At 44.5% G+C, this 17,120-nt stretch overlaps 2 protein-coding genes across 13 annotated transcripts; one reads left to right on the forward strand and one right to left on the reverse strand.

Moving 5' to 3' along the window:
* Window positions 1-25: 25 nt before the first annotated feature.
* INTS11 (integrator complex subunit 11) lies at window positions 26-8,796 on the forward strand. The gene is made up of 17 exons (XM_035557703.2): window positions 26-175; window positions 522-619; window positions 1,190-1,263; window positions 1,494-1,722; window positions 1,840-1,938; window positions 2,037-2,071; window positions 2,777-2,915; window positions 3,818-3,882; window positions 4,429-4,618; window positions 4,925-5,008; window positions 5,114-5,203; window positions 5,806-5,968; window positions 6,143-6,250; window positions 6,918-6,979; window positions 7,067-7,209; window positions 7,977-8,106; window positions 8,615-8,796. The coding sequence occupies exons 1-17, from the start codon at window positions 148-150 to the stop codon at window positions 8,678-8,680; spliced, it is 1,803 nt and encodes a 600-aa protein (XP_035413596.1). The 5' UTR covers window positions 26-147; the 3' UTR covers window positions 8,681-8,796.
* Window positions 7,114-17,012, reverse strand: LOC118253401 (lysophosphatidic acid receptor 6-like). 12 transcript variants are annotated; one of them, XM_050714929.1, is made up of 8 exons: window positions 16,782-17,012; window positions 16,379-16,634; window positions 15,999-16,210; window positions 15,506-15,708; window positions 14,866-15,028; window positions 12,320-12,460; window positions 11,182-12,140; window positions 8,702-10,417 (listed from the first exon to the last, which is right to left on the reverse strand). In XM_050714929.1, the coding sequence occupies exons 6-7, from the start codon at window positions 12,322-12,324 to the stop codon at window positions 11,192-11,194; spliced, it is 954 nt and encodes a 317-aa protein (XP_050570886.1). In that variant the 5' UTR covers window positions 12,325-12,460; window positions 14,866-15,028; window positions 15,506-15,708; window positions 15,999-16,210; window positions 16,379-16,634; window positions 16,782-17,012; the 3' UTR covers window positions 8,702-10,417; window positions 11,182-11,191. The 12 variants fall into 12 exon arrangements, 10 of the variants coding, with proteins under 10 accessions (XP_050570886.1, XP_050570887.1, XP_050570885.1 ...); XR_007709080.1 differs by adding an exon at window positions 7,114-7,246 and having other exon boundaries at window positions 9,940-10,417; window positions 11,182-12,460; window positions 16,379-17,012; XR_004780396.2 differs by having other exon boundaries at window positions 8,702-8,905; window positions 9,940-10,417; window positions 11,182-12,460; window positions 16,379-17,012.
* Between the last annotated feature and the right edge of the window lie 108 nt (window positions 17,013-17,120).

Genomic DNA, 17,120 nt, shown 5'->3' on the forward strand with positions numbered 1-17,120 from the left:
AAGCCCGGCCCCCGCTTCAGCCGCCTGTGTGAAACGCGGTTGAAATGGCGGCGGTGAGGCTCGCTGCGGCTTCTCCGGGCTGCGGGGATCCTGTCGGAGTGTCCGCAGAATAATTCGTGCGTAGTTTGGGATCTAGAGGTGGTTAAAATGCCTGAAATAAAGGTCACGCCCTTGGGTAAGTCCAAACAAAAATAGGCCTGAAGTAGAAAAACTGAGAAACGCTGGGTGCTGTGCTTTTCTTAAGGAGGGAATCGGGCAATAGCATTTATAATTAGAAGTAACACGCCCTAGGCCGCTAGAGACACGGCCCTTTCAGTGCCTCTCCTACGCTCAGGGCTAAGTCAGTTCCCATCTGCTTACCTGCTGACAGATCTGCTTGCTTGGAAGGAAGGTTGTAGTCCTTTTCCCACATCAGAAGCGGGCAAGGGCTCTTGAACAGTTTGTACAGACCTTTAAATGCTTGTCCTTTGAAGTGACTAAACATTCCCAGAGGTGTCTGATTTGTCTTTCTTTTGGTCCAGGGGCTGGCCAGGATGTGGGGCGCAGCTGCATCCTCGTGTCTATTGCGGGGAAGAATGTTATGCTTGACTGTGGGATGCACATGGGCTACAACGATGATGTGAGTATGATGGGGAAGCCTGAATATTGTACAGGGATACCTGCAGGGTGCCTGTCCTTGCCCAGCAGGTCTCCTGGTTTGTTGTCCTGCTCTATTCATTACTATTCGAACATGGCCTGACTCATCTTACGTGATATGTAGGTAGTGTTAGCAGGGTGTACGTTATTGGGCACATATATCAGCTGTGGCTGAGAATGAACAAGTGTCACCCCTTCAGAATCTTGCTTTCTTGTGCAAGAGGTACCTCACCTCGAGTATTCCTGGCATAGGAAGTTCCCCCATCCAGCCAACCCTTTTCTTTCCATGGGTTGTGGACTCTGAAGGAAAAAAAAAAAAAAAATTAAGCAAGCTGTGAATGTTCCATCCCTGGTACTTTTGGTCTTCCCTATGGGCAGGGTATCTAGCAGGTGCACTAGTGTAGTCTCCAACCTATTGCAGTTTTGCCTTGAGATGGATTATAGCATGTGTTCAGTATTGCAGATAGTTTATGCAATTGTTCTGGTGAATTAATAATTCAGTATTAACTGGCTTTGTTTAGTAGTGGATAACCTGCTTTTCATCTCTTTGCAGAGGCGTTTTCCTGACTTTTCTTACATCACTCAGAATGGAAGGCTGACTGACTTCCTAGACTGTGTGATCATCAGGTGAGAAAGCTTCCTTACCACAACTGAAATAGGAAACAGGAAAGTGTTTTTTTTTTTTTTTTTTTTTTTTTAAAGAGGGAAAAACCCCCAACATGTTGCAGTTCCATCATTCATATTCTGGTCAGTTCCTCTGTGTTGTGCAGTACTTTGAAATTCTGAAGCAAGATGTGAGAACCAGGCAAGCTAAATTCCTCTGTAACATTTCCTTTATCCTTTCTGTCTTTTTGCAGCCACTTCCATTTGGACCACTGTGGAGCTTTGCCGTATTTCAGTGAAATGGTCGGATACGATGGGCCCATTTATATGACACATCCCACTAAGGCCATCTGTCCTATTCTCCTGGAAGACTATAGGAAAATAACTGTAGATAAGAAGGGGGAAACTAACTTCTTCACTTCCCAAATGATTAAAGACTGTATGAAAAAAGTGGTTGCTGTGCATCTTCACCAGACAGTTCAGGTAAATGACCATTTCTGCATAGTCTTCGATCAGACCAACCAAATTGTTGTGGAAAGCAGAGTAATTTTATTTTTTAAAAAGTTTTTGTACTACTGCAGTGTTTGCTTGTTCATGCAGGTGGATGAGGAGTTGGAGATCAAGGCGTACTATGCAGGCCATGTGCTAGGAGCAGCCATGTTCCAGATTAAGGTTGGATGCGAGTCAGTTGTATACACTGTAAGTATGCACAACAGCATTTATGGACGCTCACATCTCCTTTTAACAGCCTGCCCTCTTAACTTGAGAATATAAATGGATTTCTCTTATTTCATTAGGGTGATTACAACATGACACCGGACAGACATTTAGGGTAAGTAGGAAGCTGGGTTTCTATGAATTGTATCTCTTTCAGACAGGACAGTTTAGCTTCTGTTAATACGTAGGGGCTTATCAGCATTGATTCTTCGTTCTTTGATGGCAGACTGGAACACTTAATGGTGTCTTTGCTGGAAAGATAAATGCAATTTTGAATTCTGAGAACGAACAGATTTAAATTGATTCCTCAGGATAGACCTTAATGTAATCTTCTTCTAGGTACTCATATGAATCCATTTTTAAGGCTGTGTAATAATTGGATTTAGGTGTTTGAAATGCTTCATTGCTGTGATATTCTCTAATGTGTTTACTGTTTAAGAAAGTGCCAGTCGCAAACTTTAACATTCATTTTATTTTTACTGGCAAGTATGAGAGCTTTTCATATTTGTGATACTTAGAATAATAATTTAATGCATTTAAAACAAATAATAGACTGGAAAATTGTTTTTCAAAATCTGGAGTTGGTGTCTATTCTGAGCTGTATTAATTTAAAGAAAGCATGGCCTGCAAAGAGAAGAGTCCTGGTGCTGCCATGGACCTCGGAGGTGACCTTGGGCAAGCCAATGCACATTGGTGTTCCTCTTTTCCTTTCTTCACATGCAGATAGTGACATTCTGCACCCATATTGGAGACCTCCAGATGAGAAATGAGATGCTATCCCTTAATTTGATTGGCTTTTTAAAAAATCCTTTTGTTTTAGTGCTGCCTGGATTGATAAGTGTCGCCCAGATTTATTAATAACTGAATCCACCTATGCCACAACTATCAGAGACTCCAAACGTTGCAGAGAAAGAGACTTCTTGAAGAAAGTTCACGAGACTGTAGAAAGAGGAGGAAAGGTACAGCATTTTGATATAAGTGATGTGTTTTTTCTCTGTGAAGCTTGTCATCTCTGTAGCGCTGCGTAACTGTTAACCAACTCAGGCTTCTGCGCATGACCACAGTGAAAAACTGAAGGAGTTTTTATATTTCTCCATCAGTAATTTAAAAGAGAGGGTATTAAACACTTAAACTGTGTCAAGAAGAAAACCAAACTGCGTGAATAAGGCAGTAAGGGAAATGCTCTGCTTACAGTTTCCAGATATGGAGGATGAAGGCAAAATTAACTTTATTTGCCTCTTGTATCTGAAGCATCCTCTTAGTCATATAAACTAAGTAATTGAGAATGACAGTTCAAATTACTGCTTTTAAGCTTAATCAAAACTGATTTCCCACGTAGTCAGTCAGGTCTGTCTGTTCAGTATTCTCCTTTGTGCTCTTCAGCATTACACTGCCTGTTACCATAAAAGTCCTCCAAGTGCAATTACCACAGAGTAAACGATGCTTCAGTGCCTTGCGTGTGGCTTTCAGTTGCCTGGCTGTTTTGTCTGGGTAAGCCTGTTCCAGCCTCGTGTGATTTGATGTGAACTTCAGCTAGTCACAAAGAACATGGAATGTATAATGAAAGCATTGCAGCATGGCTATGAGTTGTATTGGTCCCATTATTGTTTTAGAATTTCAGTCGGACTTTTCTGTTTCTCAGAGCTTAGCCCCCGTCTTTGCTAACATAAAGAAAATTTCTGGGATTCGCTTTTTCATTACCACCACATTTAGAGCATGCCTAGTAAAGGACGTTAAAAAAGTCATTTTAATCCCTCAGAAACTGCAAACAGGAATAGAAATTTGCAACACAGGAAAATTTTACTGATTTAAGCGTAGCTAATTCACTGGTTTCACAGACTAAATCATATCTCAATTGCAGGTTCTTATCCCAGTGTTTGCCCTTGGACGTGCCCAGGAGCTTTGCATTTTACTGGAAACTTTCTGGTGAGTGCAGTCTGTTCAGTGCACGTTCCCCTTTTGTGTCCTCATGTTGTGGTCCTGACAGGTTTCAATGATTCTTTCATGTCTGTTTGGTACAAATATTCTCTTTAGTTTTCCTCTTCATGTTGGTCCACGGTGGTGGTTGCAGAATTCTTACCATGTATCACATATTTCCCTGTGCTTCTGACTCTAAGCAATAAACTAAACTAGGATCATTCTCTACTCTGTCCCCAAACAGTCGTTACTAACTGTCCTTTAAATAATTTGATTGCATCTTTACCACATTGTAAAACTTTTTATGGGAGAGGGAGAAGGGATGAACAAGTAAAGTATTAAACTTTCTTATAAGCATTGTGTGGAAGTGTGCTAAAGGTGACTCCACGGTAAGTTAATGCACAACGATACAGCAATGTCATAATACTGACTTAGTTTGTTGGGAGGATGTTCTGTGCAGAAATCTTTGGAGGCTGTGTAGGTTTATTGACTTTAAGCATGAAGAGCCAGGATTCTAATTCGGTTCTCATGTATCTGGATCTCTTCTTTCTACAGGGAAAGAATGAATTTGAAGGCTCCAATTTATTTTTCCACGGGACTGACAGAGAAGGCTAACCATTATTACAAGCTCTTCATCACGTGGACTAATCAGAAAATTCGGAAGACATTTGTGCAGAGAAACATGTTCGAGTTCAAGCACATCAAAGCGTTTGATCGGGCCTTTGCAGATAACCCAGGACCTATGGTAGGTGGGCATTAACCAGGTGGTAGAGCAGATCTGTGGTGTCAGGGAGCTTTTTTTATACTGCTCTGTTCCTGGTGTAGGCAAACCAATCTACAAAAGCTAAGCATCTTCTGCCTCATTAATACAATAAAATAGCAAAAAGCTCTGTTGGAGCCTTGTTGTAGTAAGTGTGCTGTAGTGGGTATTAGTGAGTTCTCTCTGCAGTTCTAGGATATTTATATAAATAATGGTATTTTTTTTTTATTTTTATTTTTTAAAAAAGGGCAACTTTTCTGTGGTGATTCTTGACACATCTTTGAATTCCAGGTTGTGTTTGCAACTCCTGGTATGCTTCATGCAGGACAATCCCTTCAGATCTTCAGGAAATGGGCAGGGAACGAAAAGAATATGGTAAGAAATTCAGTTTAACGCGTGACGTTTTGCATTAATGTCATATGTAAGATGGTAAGAACAGAAACTTATATCAGCGTTATGTTTTTCTGGTTTCCTTCTCAGGTCATCATGCCGGGCTACTGTGTGCAGGGAACTGTGGGCCATAAGATTCTGAGTGGGCAGCGCAAGCTGGAAATGGAGGGCAGACAAATAGTAAGTTCTGTTTTCAAAGAGGAGGATCACTGGGGGAAGCTTTTAGGAACTTTAGGTGGTAGTTAGACACCAGATAACTTGTAATGGGAACATGCCGCGTGCAACACTGGAAATACCTGAGTAACATTTTGATCAGAGTGGAGCTAGGCTTTCTTCTCTTTGTTCCTCCTACCATTCTATTGCTTCAGAATTCATTGGCCTCAAAACTTTGTCAGGGGAGTATTTATAGCATTGCTTAATAAGTAGGCTTGGTTAGTCAGATAGATGGCAACGATACATTTTCATGCAGAAGGGGATTTTGAAACTGATCCCAAGTGTGCTTAAGTATGTATTGATTTCTTTTGGCAAATGTGCAACAAGTGTTGTGCTTTAAAACTCTGCAGTTTGGCTTTGTAATTTATTGAGAACTTTTCTGTACGGTATTCAGGCTGCTGATAAGCAGGTTTCTCTCCAACGTCATTTCCCAGTGCAGGTGATCTGCTTCCTTCTTTAAAATACATGTGGAGAGGTCTGGGTCTGTTCGTGTGTGGTATACAAGCTGTAACAAGCCAAAGTGGTTGCCGATTGACAAAGCCTGCGCTTTCCACCTCCTTCTCTTGCAGCTGGAGGTAAAGATGCAGGTGGAGTACATGTCCTTCAGTGCCCATGCGGATGCCAAGGGAATAATGCAGCTGATTCGCCAGGCTGAGCCACGGAATGTTCTGCTGGTCCATGGCGAAGCAAAGAAAATGGAGTTTCTGAAGCAGAAAATAGAACAGGAATTTCGTACGTACAGCGTTGGTACTGAAAAGAGTAGAAAAAAGAATAATGAAAGCTTTAAATTCACATGATTAACTCAGTGGACCTCAGCATAGTTAGGAATAGTGCCATGTACAGGACAGTCTGGGATGGGAAGTGCTGCTGCAGCAGCCCTTCTGACATTGTTTGTTTATATTGCAGATGTCAGCTGTTACATGCCTGCAAATGGAGAGACCACGACAATCTTCACCAATCCAAGCATTCCAGTAGACATATCCCTGGGGCTCCTGAAGAGAGAAACAGCGATAGGTAATGCATTGTCAACCAACAATTCCAGCTTTTGTGCCCTGCCACTGCATTGCAGTTTATTTGTTCAGTACCTGTGTTAGGTAGAACTGGTGTTGCAGGGCCATTTGGAGCAGTGGTGATTAACAGCAGCACTTCTTGTATAAAGAGCATTTTACCAGTGCTTGGTGGTTGAGAAGGGCTTTCGGGGAAATGAGGTGGCTGCTATGCTGTGCATGTATGTAAAAACGCCAACAAAAACACCCCAAAAAACCAGCACAAAACTAATGCAACTGCCTTGTTTGCTATTCGTTGTCTGTTTGCTATGAAAATGAAGTCCAGGTATGCTTTTACTAGCTAGGTCTGTGAAAACTGGAATTACTTTCATAAATCCAGTGTAAGAAAATTCTTAAAAACTCTCCTATCAGGAAGTGATATGTGAAGAGAGAAGCAGCTGATCCGTGTTACTGGATGTTGTTTCTTACCTATCTGGAGCACTGACAGTGATTTAAGCACCGTGTGCTTTGTTGTAAGGGACAGGAGAATGAAGATGTGAAATCTTAGTCTGTGAATCTCAGCAGGGACTTGGAGATCTGATCCATTAAGTCCTATAGCAGTCATCTTAAATGTGTGAGAAGTAAGCACAAATGATTAACCCTGCTGTCTTTCTCTTCCATTGGCCTTGGTTTAGGGCTCTTACCAGATGTCAAGAAGCCAAAGCTAATGCATGGCACATTAATTATGAAGGATAACGTAAGTAACATGAACCACAGAAGAAAAATAAAAGCACAGCATGCACAGAGAGGTATCTTACAGTGGATTTGTGCTCTTCCTCTGCAGAGCTTCCGTCTGGTTTCTCCCGAGCAGGCTCTGAAGGAGCTGGGCCTTGCAGAACATCAGCTGCGTTTCACCTGCCGCGTTCACATTCAGGATCCACGGAAAGAACATGAGACGGTGCTTCGTGTATATAACCATCTCAAAGGGTAAGGCCCTTCTTCGCTGTGCTTGGCTTTTTTTCCCCTAGGGATGAATTATTTTATCATCCTTAATACAGGCAGAATGAGCGTGTCCTCATTTCTGCCATTCCAGCTCAGCCATATAGAGTTAGGAGAAAGTATTTTGTAGCGCAGAAGACTTAACTGCTGTAGATCTCAGTCTGTTTAACAAATAGAACCAGAATAGAGGTTACCAGTCAGTAGCAGAGGCTGGTAATCAGCATATGCATTCATGGTCTTTGCCAATCCAGTGCAGTGCCCTGGAAATGTTTGTTCCTGTTGATTTGCTGCTGTCACTGCTGCTTGTCTAGCTGAACTAAGCACTGTTGTTCGGAATGAGACCATCAAGCACAGGATCAAGACACCTCTTGAAGATATTCAAAACCTAGTACCAGATGAACCTTGTAAGCAGGTGTTTTGTTTTGCTTTGCTTTTCCTGCAGGCAGCTGGTCAGTTCTTTGAATATTCCTTTGCTCAGATGAACAGGGTCTTAGACTGGAGTTCTGTGTATGATGGAAGCCAGAAGTAAATTCTGTAGGAAATGCCTGACCTCCTAATGATTAACATAAGCACCAAAATAAGCAAGCTATGAATTAGCCCCTTCTGTCTTGTTTGGGCAGGGGGTGCTGCTCAGAAACACAGCCAAAAGCAGTAACAACTTGCTGGTTTGGGGGATTCAAGACACGGGGTGACCCATCCTTCAGCTTGTGTGCACGTCCCCTCCAAAATAAATTGTATCCCTTCTGTCTTACCAGGGTCCTGAAGGATTACTCAGTGCAGCATCTCCCTGACGGTTCGATAACAGTCGAGTCCATTCTTATCCAAGCTACTGCACACTCTGAGGATCAAGGAACCAAAGTTCTGCTCGTATCGTGGACGTACCAGGTAGGAATACCCACGAACACACTTTTAAAGCAACTCTGATTATTCCTAATGCCTTGCAGTCCAAAACTGGCCTACAGGGTAGGTTGCTACTGTAAAGGTAGTGCCATGCAGTGTGTGGGTGTGTGTTATAATGCAGGTATAAAACCTCAAACAACAGGCAGAAGGCTAGCTAGCACAAATTTGTGGTAAGATTAGACACAGTAGTGTTTTCTTCAAAAGTGTAATTTCTATGTCTGAATTTTAAGTGTGTTCAGTGGTTCTTTATTCTTTACTTTCAAGGAAAATTTATTCTGAAAAGAGATCTCAAAGAGGTTCTTTTTGACAAGCGGAGGTTTTACGCTGTTTGAAAGAACACCCAGAAATGCATTTCCATTTTCAAACACTGATTTTGCTGGGTCCAAGAGTTATTTTAGTCTATTTCTAGGCAGCAGAGTCTAATTGATTTGCCCAAATAGCAAAGAGTCAAATGGAAGACTTCTTTCATCCTGTTTTTTTTTTTTCTCTTTAGGATGAAGAATTAGGCAGCTATCTCACATCCCTTCTCAAAAAGGGACTGCCACAGAGTACATCTTGAGCAACAGAGCAGCAGGCACGGTGGTGCTTCAGAGAGATCTAGATTTTATTTTGTTTACATTGTCAAATGTTTTTCTGGTTTTGTTTTAATAAAAGAATTACAGTGTTTGTCCATTAGCTGCAGTGAGTGTGTACAGTGTTCAGCAGTGCTGCGGTCCTCCCCACTGGAAACCTGTCCTGGACATCGCTGCAGCCTCTTTCTGAGTCCTGAGGAACAAGCTTCGTGCTGCTTACACAGTAAGGTAGGAGATACTCAGCATTCTTTACTCCCACAGCTCATTTTGTTTAAAACCTCAGCAATGCTGCTCCCAGTTTGACCACACAAATAAGTGGAAACAACAGCCATGCACTGACCCCGCTCCTGCACTCAACTAAATCCTGGACCGTGTACATAGGACAAAACAGCTCCCTTGTCTCAGGTTTGTGGCCAGGTTATTATCAGAGACAGCCCTACACCTTGCTGATAAGGGAATAATGCAAACTCAGAACCTGAGTAGGCCTGAGAGGTCAACAAATGGAGCTTTCAGAGCTTCACAACTAAAATGCAAAGCATAAGTTTAATGTAGACAAGAGTACGAAGCCTTAAATGTGCTTTTTTACGCATCAGCTTAACTTTCATTGAGGGAAGTATGAATAATAACGGCTGACAGGCCTTAAAGAAAGCTGCACCTCCTAGATGTAGTCTCTAATAAAGTCTCTTCCTCTACCAATACCATGAAATTTGTGCTTAGAGAACTTCCCTCAGTGCTGGGAAGTTCTTCCATAGCCTATAAATGGGACAAAAATAGTAGTCTCACAAGAAAGATAGAAGATAATTTGTCGTAATGCTCCCTTCAGAGGAGAGCCTCATCTTCATTTTACAAGTGCAAGGATTTACTGGCAGTCTTACCAAGGCCTTGCCAAGCAGATGAATACAAAAATCATTATGGGCAATAGTTTAAAAGTTTGAGCAGGTTTTCTTGCTATTTTAAAAAGTTCTCCGAGACAAGAGCAAAATCCAGCGAGGCGGAGGACTTGCTCTAATTCAGTTGTTGCATTTAGCACATGCTGGGCAGTGGCTGACCCGTCAGTAACGGGGGTCCGTGCGACCCAGGACTCAAACTGCACGCAGCAATAAGCACAGCAAGCCAGCCTTAGCGTAAAAGGTAATACTGCACACACACAAGCCATCTATGACAAGGCTCTAACCCTATTATAACATTATGCCATCAGAGACCACTACCCTTGATGCCATTCTGCCACACTAACCCTACTCCCTACCTCCTTCGAGGTCCGTGCCATTTCCTGTTTCGCATCCAGCAGCACAGCATAAGTTGGGCGCCCCAACCCGTGCAGTGGGCCAGGCCCCCGTGCGACTTTTCGGCTGCGTTTCGCACAGCTGAAGTGAAATACCGCTGTGGCATTGCTGAGGTTAAGCCCACAGGTGGCTGTTAAACAAGGCCCAGAACCATTTCCATTCCACTCGTATCTGCTCAGCAGTCTTGTGTGCCTGTAGGCCAGTAATGTATACGTACTATATTAACGTCTGGGCATAGCAAGAGAAGGAACAGAACGGTGAGTCTATCTGTTACCAAAATCACATCCTTTCAAGTAAACCATTGGCCGTTGAGCACGTTGGGCCAGGCCTGTGGCTTTCTGGTGACTCTGATAACCCCCAGATGATGAACTCTTTCCAGTTATGATAAAGTCTCATGCTTCACAGGGTGGAAAAGTTGCTGTTCTCTGAAGTTGTGTGATTCTGTTAATAAACAAGAAAGGGAGAAAAAATGAGAGATGTATCATTTAATGATACAACACAATAACTTAAGAAAAAAGGGGGAAAAAAAAAGCTTTGACCTTTGACCAGAATTGCACAGCATAAGGAGTTTGGCCAGCTCCTGTGTTAAGTTTCCTCATGGAGTTTGGGGAGAGAGGAGCCTGCTTACCAGTGGTCCTGCACAGGCTTAACTGCTAAATACTTGTCTAGTATCTTCTAAAATTGTGTGAAGAGAGGTCGTGCCTGACTCAACAGGCACATGATGCTAGAAACCCTGTCCTCAAACACTCAGGAAGCCAATCAACTTATTCACAAGAAGGGAAGAAGAAGCCCTTATTTGGCTGTGGAATGTAGGCATTTGTGAACACAGCTGACTGCAGCGTACAGCCAGGGAGAAATCACAGGATCCCTCCAAAAAAGGGAAAAGCCAAGGAGGACTGCGGGGACCCGCTCAGCTTTCAGGGTTAGCACCAAGCAGGAGGCTGGTTTCTTTTAAGTAACCCTTTCCCTGTGTTCTACCACCCCCAAAGTTAAACAAAAGGAGGCCCCCAACTCCAATGTACATGAACACGGTATGGCTTACCGCATGCAATCTAGGGCTACAGGCAAATACAGCTCCGCTGAGTACTGTCCTAGCTGGCTAATAAAAACACATAGCTGCTGGGCACTTCCCTCCAGTGCTGCCTTGACAGAATGGCAGGTTTCACAGACTTCAAAACAACTGGAAAGACAAGTGCTGTACTTACTTTGAGTAGGTCAGTTGACTGCATTTCTGGAGTTTTTATTTCCCTGTGTCTGGTGCAGTTTATAAACGTAGGAGTACTCCCCGAGTTTCTGGTCGTAGATGGTGTACACCATTTTAGACCTGAATCTGAGCTTGAAGTTGAAGCACCAGCGCTTGCTAGAAGAGGTGAAGTAGTACAGGAACGGGTTGAGGCAGCAGTTGAAACTCACCAGGGCTAAGGTGACCCTCCGCATTTTGTAGATCAGGCTGGTGAGTGCCTCGTTCTGGATGACCTGGATTCTCATCAAGAAGTGGAGCAAATGGGTGAGGTGATACGGGAGGAAGCACAAAGTACAAATGAACAAGATGATGTAGATCGTCCTCAGCGCCTTCCTCTTGCGAATGCTGTGCTTGATCCGGGAGATCCTCCTCGCGATGAGGGGGTAGCAGATCAGAATGATGGAAAACGGGATCACAAACCCAAAAACTAAGGCCAGGATGTTGTAAGGCACCATGCGGTGAGTCCAGCTGCTCATCGCAAAGTTCTCAAAGCACGCGGTCACGTTCCCCACACCCCTGTTGTGCAGGGGCCCGCCAAGGACGAGAGGCACCATGATACTCACAGCCACCAGCCAGAGGACTGTGACCACCACCACGTAGTGGGTGGCTTTGATCTGGATGTACGTGAAGGGGTGCAGCACCGCAACGTACCGATCAATGCAAATGCAGGTGAAAAAGGCGATGCTTAGGCAGATGTTGATGTAATACAACGTCCCCGTTACCCTACAAGCCACATCACCAAAGATCCAATTGTTCCGATGCAGGTGGTAATTAATTTTAAAAGGCAGCACACAAACAAACAAGGTGTCTACCAGAGCTAGGTTAATCATGTATATGTAGGAAGGAGAAGTATGCTTTACTTTGCAAGAGAGGAGGTACAGAGCTAAGATGTTTTCTATCAGTCCCAGCACGAACACAATGCTGTAGATGACAACAAACAAGGGATACTGGAAGTCTGCTTCCAAACTGAATTCAGAACTGCTGTTGTCAGCTGTCTCATTGGAGATTCTTTCACTCCAGGAAATATCCGCCATGATTTCTGTTGGAGAAGGGATGTAAGAATATCCAATACCACATAGAAGTCTTAAGCCATCCCTTACCTCATGAGGTTCTTGAGTTTGAGGCTTTATTTCATCTCACGTGGTTAAGAAATAACACTAATCAAAGCAGAGCTGTTAAGTCTGGGGAAATCTTGGTTTTAAGCATCTGTGCTTGGTGAAGTCAGATGGAAAGCGGTGTTGCTGAAAGAAAGAATATTTTTAAAAAAACATTAGCATTTGAAGTTTACAAAGCAGCCCAATTATTTACTGACATCTAAAAACAAAAGAAGATGGCAATACTGAATTAACAGAAGGGAGCCCCTAACAGACTAGTGTGTGTGTTGCCAATATGATGCCTCTCATCCAGGTCACTCACGTTGCAAACCTGTGACCTCTACTCCAGCAGTACAGCTTTTTTCTGTCATATATTTAAAATAATCCGAGCAACTAATCAAGAGATAGACACCTTAATAGAAGCCCTTAAAGGGAGTGGAAAAAATTAATCCCAGCTACGATACACAAGAAATGTCTAAGGGTGAGCCACTGAAGACAGAAATACAAAGATCGTTAGGTACTTTCCAAAGGAAATGCTGAAATCGCACTTCCTCCCAATACTTGTTTATGTAGTGCAGTCGAAAGCACCTGACATTATAACTGGAAGGTTAGAAAGGCAAAAAACAGTTTCACTTCAGGTAAGCAAACCTATATATCTTCTTACATGGTCTTTCACTGAACAGAAAGGGACTTGCATACAAAGGAAAATTAATATAAAGCCAGGCATCTGCTAAGCCACCACATTAGGCACAGAACTTGAGCTTTTTTCTCAGTTTTGCCAGAGCAAAAGCCCCCGAACATCTACCTTTTATAGGTTCAAAGTAAAGTGTTGCAACTGGGGAAAGATAAGGCAGAGGCCTGTAAAATCGTTAAAGGGGCAGGATGGGCAGAGGGGACTGACTGACTGCTTCTCACAAGACAAGGACAGCCCTAGGCATTATCAGCCAACAACTCCAGAACAAACGGGACTTTTTTTCCAACTAGCACATGCTTGCATTGTGGAGATACGTCCCAAGATTCTCTAGAAGCCAGGCAAACGAGTTTTTGTATGCTTCATACTGACCAAGTGCTGGAGGAGGGCAAGATCAGACTGCTAAAGGACCGCCGAAACCCAAAGCCACTCGCATCCCCTGCAGCGTGGTTACACGGCCTTACGAAGAACTTGTTTGCACCATGATATGACACTAATACTGTTTCCTTCAGCACCTGTACTCTCACTGAATCCCCTAAATAGGATCCTGCCTTATGTCTTATGTGCTAGTCGGCAACTCTGATACCTCAGCTGCAGGGAAGTAACAGGGAAGCTTGTATAAAAACGCCTGTACCCACCAGTACCAACCCTACCTAGATGCAGCCCATCACATAACAAGAACCCATTTGAGCTTAACTACACCAGAAGTCAGGAAAAGGGAAAGAAAGGGGGGGGAGAAAAAAAAAAAAAAAAAATCACAAAATATTTCACAAGTTGGTCTTCTACCCATTGCTAAACAAGTAGGCACTGCATGACACCCTCCTGCACATCCGTCTGGTTGAAAATATTTTCAATGAGAGACTGCGTCACTTCTGTTAACCTCTAAGAGTACACATGCATTTTGCAGGCCTAGAGCCAATTTAATCTCTTACAGTAACGTACCACTTCCTTACCTACAATTTAAAAAGCAAGGAGTCTGACCAAATTCCAATGCCAACTTTGCTTCACCTGAGATAATTTATTTTTTTTCCTGTTTTACTTCTGGTATTTCTTCTAGACAACCAAAAAGCACCTCTGCTCCCGTACAAAGTTATTTGATTTACAGAAATACAGAAAAGCATACATGAAAGTTTACACTGGATTTTGAGTGCATTGCCTTCACTATTATTCTTATGAAAACAAAGCTCTTCTTCCCTTTGAACTCTGAGTCAAGTACAGTTTTTCTGATTTTGGCTTTAAAGTGTCACTGCCAAACAAACAGAAAGACAGAACTACCCCTGTATTGTGAGGCCAAACCCAATCAACTGAAAACAATTTGTAATACAACAACAAAAGGAAAAGAATACAAAACACCCCTGATCATAACACTCAAGTATCAGTGATGGACACTAAAGAACTGATTCAGCATTCGAGTTTGTACAGACGTTATCTACTGACTGTGCATTTTATGATGCTAAATTCAATTAAATGTCTTCTGGATTGTTTTTAACAGTTGCTCTGGGATTTTGGGGAAAAAAGAAACAAAAAACCACCGCCGTTCTTTGTGCTAACTGCAGAGCCAGCCAGTGACCACCACCTCCAGACTGCTGTCTGGATAGCTGAGCCTGGGCTGCTCGGTTAACTGGCTTTGATAAATAAGCCCATAAGCACAACAGGTTTTTATCGTAACCAAAAGATGGGAAACATTTGCAGGAAACTCAACAGCAGGTACTTTTGTTCTGCAGCTTAACAAAATGCCGTGATACCTGAGCCTGCAGTAGGAGGTAGCTCGCCTAACACCTGAACCGGCAGCGGGTGCTGTCTGCTTCAGTCTTCTGCCCTGTAAAGTCTCACAATAAATTTAATTGGAAAGGCAACTTACCAGAGCTCAGCTCAGGCCATCGTCTGTCGTGCAAAAGCTGCAGACGAGTGAAGTAGCTTCTCCAGAGTTGCAGCTACAAGGTCACCGCGCAGCTCGTTGGTGTAATTTTAACACCGGAGCAAACTGCCCTGCAAGGCGCACGGCAGAGCTCTCCCGCATCGCTCTACAGAGAAGCCACAGGAAGTGCAGATGAAAAGCCGTCACCGACATCCCAGGCAGACTTGTCCCTCTAGCAAGCGTTCCCTCACAGAGCTGAGCCGAGGGCACAGCACGGAGCCAGCACTAGTGCGTGCTGTGGTTCTTTCTCTCCACGTATCTGCTGTAGGGGGACTGAGGGCCCAAAGCTGCCACCCAAAGCTACCCCTGGTCACCTCCTGCCCCCCTGCAGCCTCCCCTGGAGCAGGTACCAGTGCTGCAGTCCAAGTGAGGCCCTGACACAGGCCTGTGGCTGCGCTCTCACTTCCCCTCGCAAGGAAGAAGAAGAGTTAGTTGCCATTCCCTTTCAGGCAAATCGGGTTCTGAAAACGTGGGCACACGTCAGGGTTTGGAGCAGCTGGGCAAGCTCCACTGCTTGTGGTGAAAAGCCCTGCGGCACGTTACACCACCCCGACCCCTCGGTGCTTATCTGGCAAGACCTTACCGGAACGGGGACACCAGCAGCACGGTGGCCTCAGCTCTCCTCCACGGCAGAGACCCAGGATTTCCCAAAGATGCCAGAACTTTGGAGGATCAGTCCCTGAGCAAATAAATCAGCGAAGAGTCAGCACGCTCCACCGGAAGGGAGAGAGTGACCAAAGTCTCCTGCCTTTCCTTTCCACGCTGTCAGAGGTAGGCCTGGTGAACCTGGTAGCAGAAAGAGCAGGGAGGAAACGTGTCACTTCTCATCCGTGACACCTCGAAACGGCCCGTCCTCCCGTTCTGCAGCAGGACCAAGCACTGACCTGATCCCCACCACCACAAGAGAGGTCAGAAGGACCGCTGCCTCCCGGCCTGCCCCACCTTGTGCTCTTCGCCATGCCACTGCTGCATGGAAGCTCCACGATCTTTTGGGAGGTTATCAGCATTGCTCCTTTATTTACCCAAGTGCAGAAGCCTGCATCACTTTGAATTGCCACAAAGAAATGTCCTCTTACCAGTAACAGGGCTGTCCGCTCTGACAAACTGCTCGGCTTTCTCTAGTTCTCCTCCTCCTCCTCTCATGGATGAAGCACAGACTAATTGTGGTGGTGCCAGGCATCCGAGCTGCGCATTGCTTCCACCGCAGGACTGTGTTTAAATCAGGTATCGTTTCTTCTGGAAACTTCACAAGTCAAGACTTTCATCCTCTTTCCTGTAACCCACCACTCTGAGTCATTTTATAACCAAAACAGACAGAGATTCTGGTGTCATTCGTGATTTAAAAAAAACCAACACATTACCCAATGCATATTTTGTTGCTTGGGCACAAAATAAAACCAAACACAACAAAACCAAAGAACAAACAGACAGAAAAAGACACAGCCCACTCACAAACCTGCTCCCTCTGCCCCTGCCCTGCACTAGGCTCCACACCCCCTCAGGGCACTGCAGCACGCTCTGCACCAGCTGGGGAAGACCCGAATGTGGCAACCAGCAAACGGAGCCCAGCGGCGCTCCGGCAGCCACCTTCTGGCTACGGGGCCTCTGCTGCCGCGTGCTTCGTTCCACGATGGGGCCGACTCGCTCCTACAGCTGCTCCTGGCCTTCCAGCCCCGGCTGTGACTATTGCCCTTGGTTAGACAGCTCCGTTCCTGCTAAAGACAAAATAGGTTTTAGGTGACGTCTGAAGCCCGTCACATCCGAACCGCACAGACATGACTGTGACTGTACCAGGGCACTGTAAAAGCCGCTGTGGTTCAAGGAAAGAGTGACAGCTGAGGGGAGGAAATGGCTCGTACTTTCAGAGGCAGTTTCTGTAAGTCACTGCATGAAGTAGCAGCGCTTGTCCCTTCCACTGTGCCGCTCAGAGGCAGGGTTACAGAGGTGAGGGGCAGAAAGGAAACGCTACGTCCGCCTCCATTCTAAGCCTGTATCCTTCCCACACACACACCACAGAAGAAAACAAACAACAGAAACGAGCCCTGCTCCTTTTTCCACATGTTTGAGAGCTGGGCCTGCACCAGAATTACAGGGGGGGGGGGGGGGAAAAAGACAAAAAAGCAGTTATCTGAAAGCAGAACCGAGTTGTCCTTCCTTTCCCCTTGGCAGTCTCAGAGAGCGAGAACAAACGATGGCAG

Source organism: Cygnus atratus, chromosome 21, assembly GCF_013377495.2.
Source record: "Cygnus atratus isolate AKBS03 ecotype Queensland, Australia chromosome 21, CAtr_DNAZoo_HiC_assembly, whole genome shotgun sequence".
Classification (NCBI taxonomy): domain Eukaryota; kingdom Metazoa; phylum Chordata; class Aves; order Anseriformes; family Anatidae; genus Cygnus; species Cygnus atratus.

Bases quoted from the DNA above. Each gene is read 5' to 3' on its own strand.
- INTS11 (XM_035557703.2), top strand. From the start codon at position 148: ATGCCTGAAATAAAGGTCACGCCCTTGG. The intron at 4,619-4,924 runs GTAGGTGGGCAT...TTTGAATTCCAG, and splicing joins CAGATAACCCAGGACCTATG to GTTGTGTTTGCAACTCCTGG. The intron at 5,204-5,805 runs GTAAGTTCTGTT...CTTCTCTTGCAG, and splicing joins AAATGGAGGGCAGACAAATA to CTGGAGGTAAAGATGCAGGT.
- LOC118253401 (XM_035557712.2), bottom strand. From the start codon at position 12,253: ATGGCGGATATTTCCTGGAGTGAAAGAATCTCCAATGAGACAGCTGAC.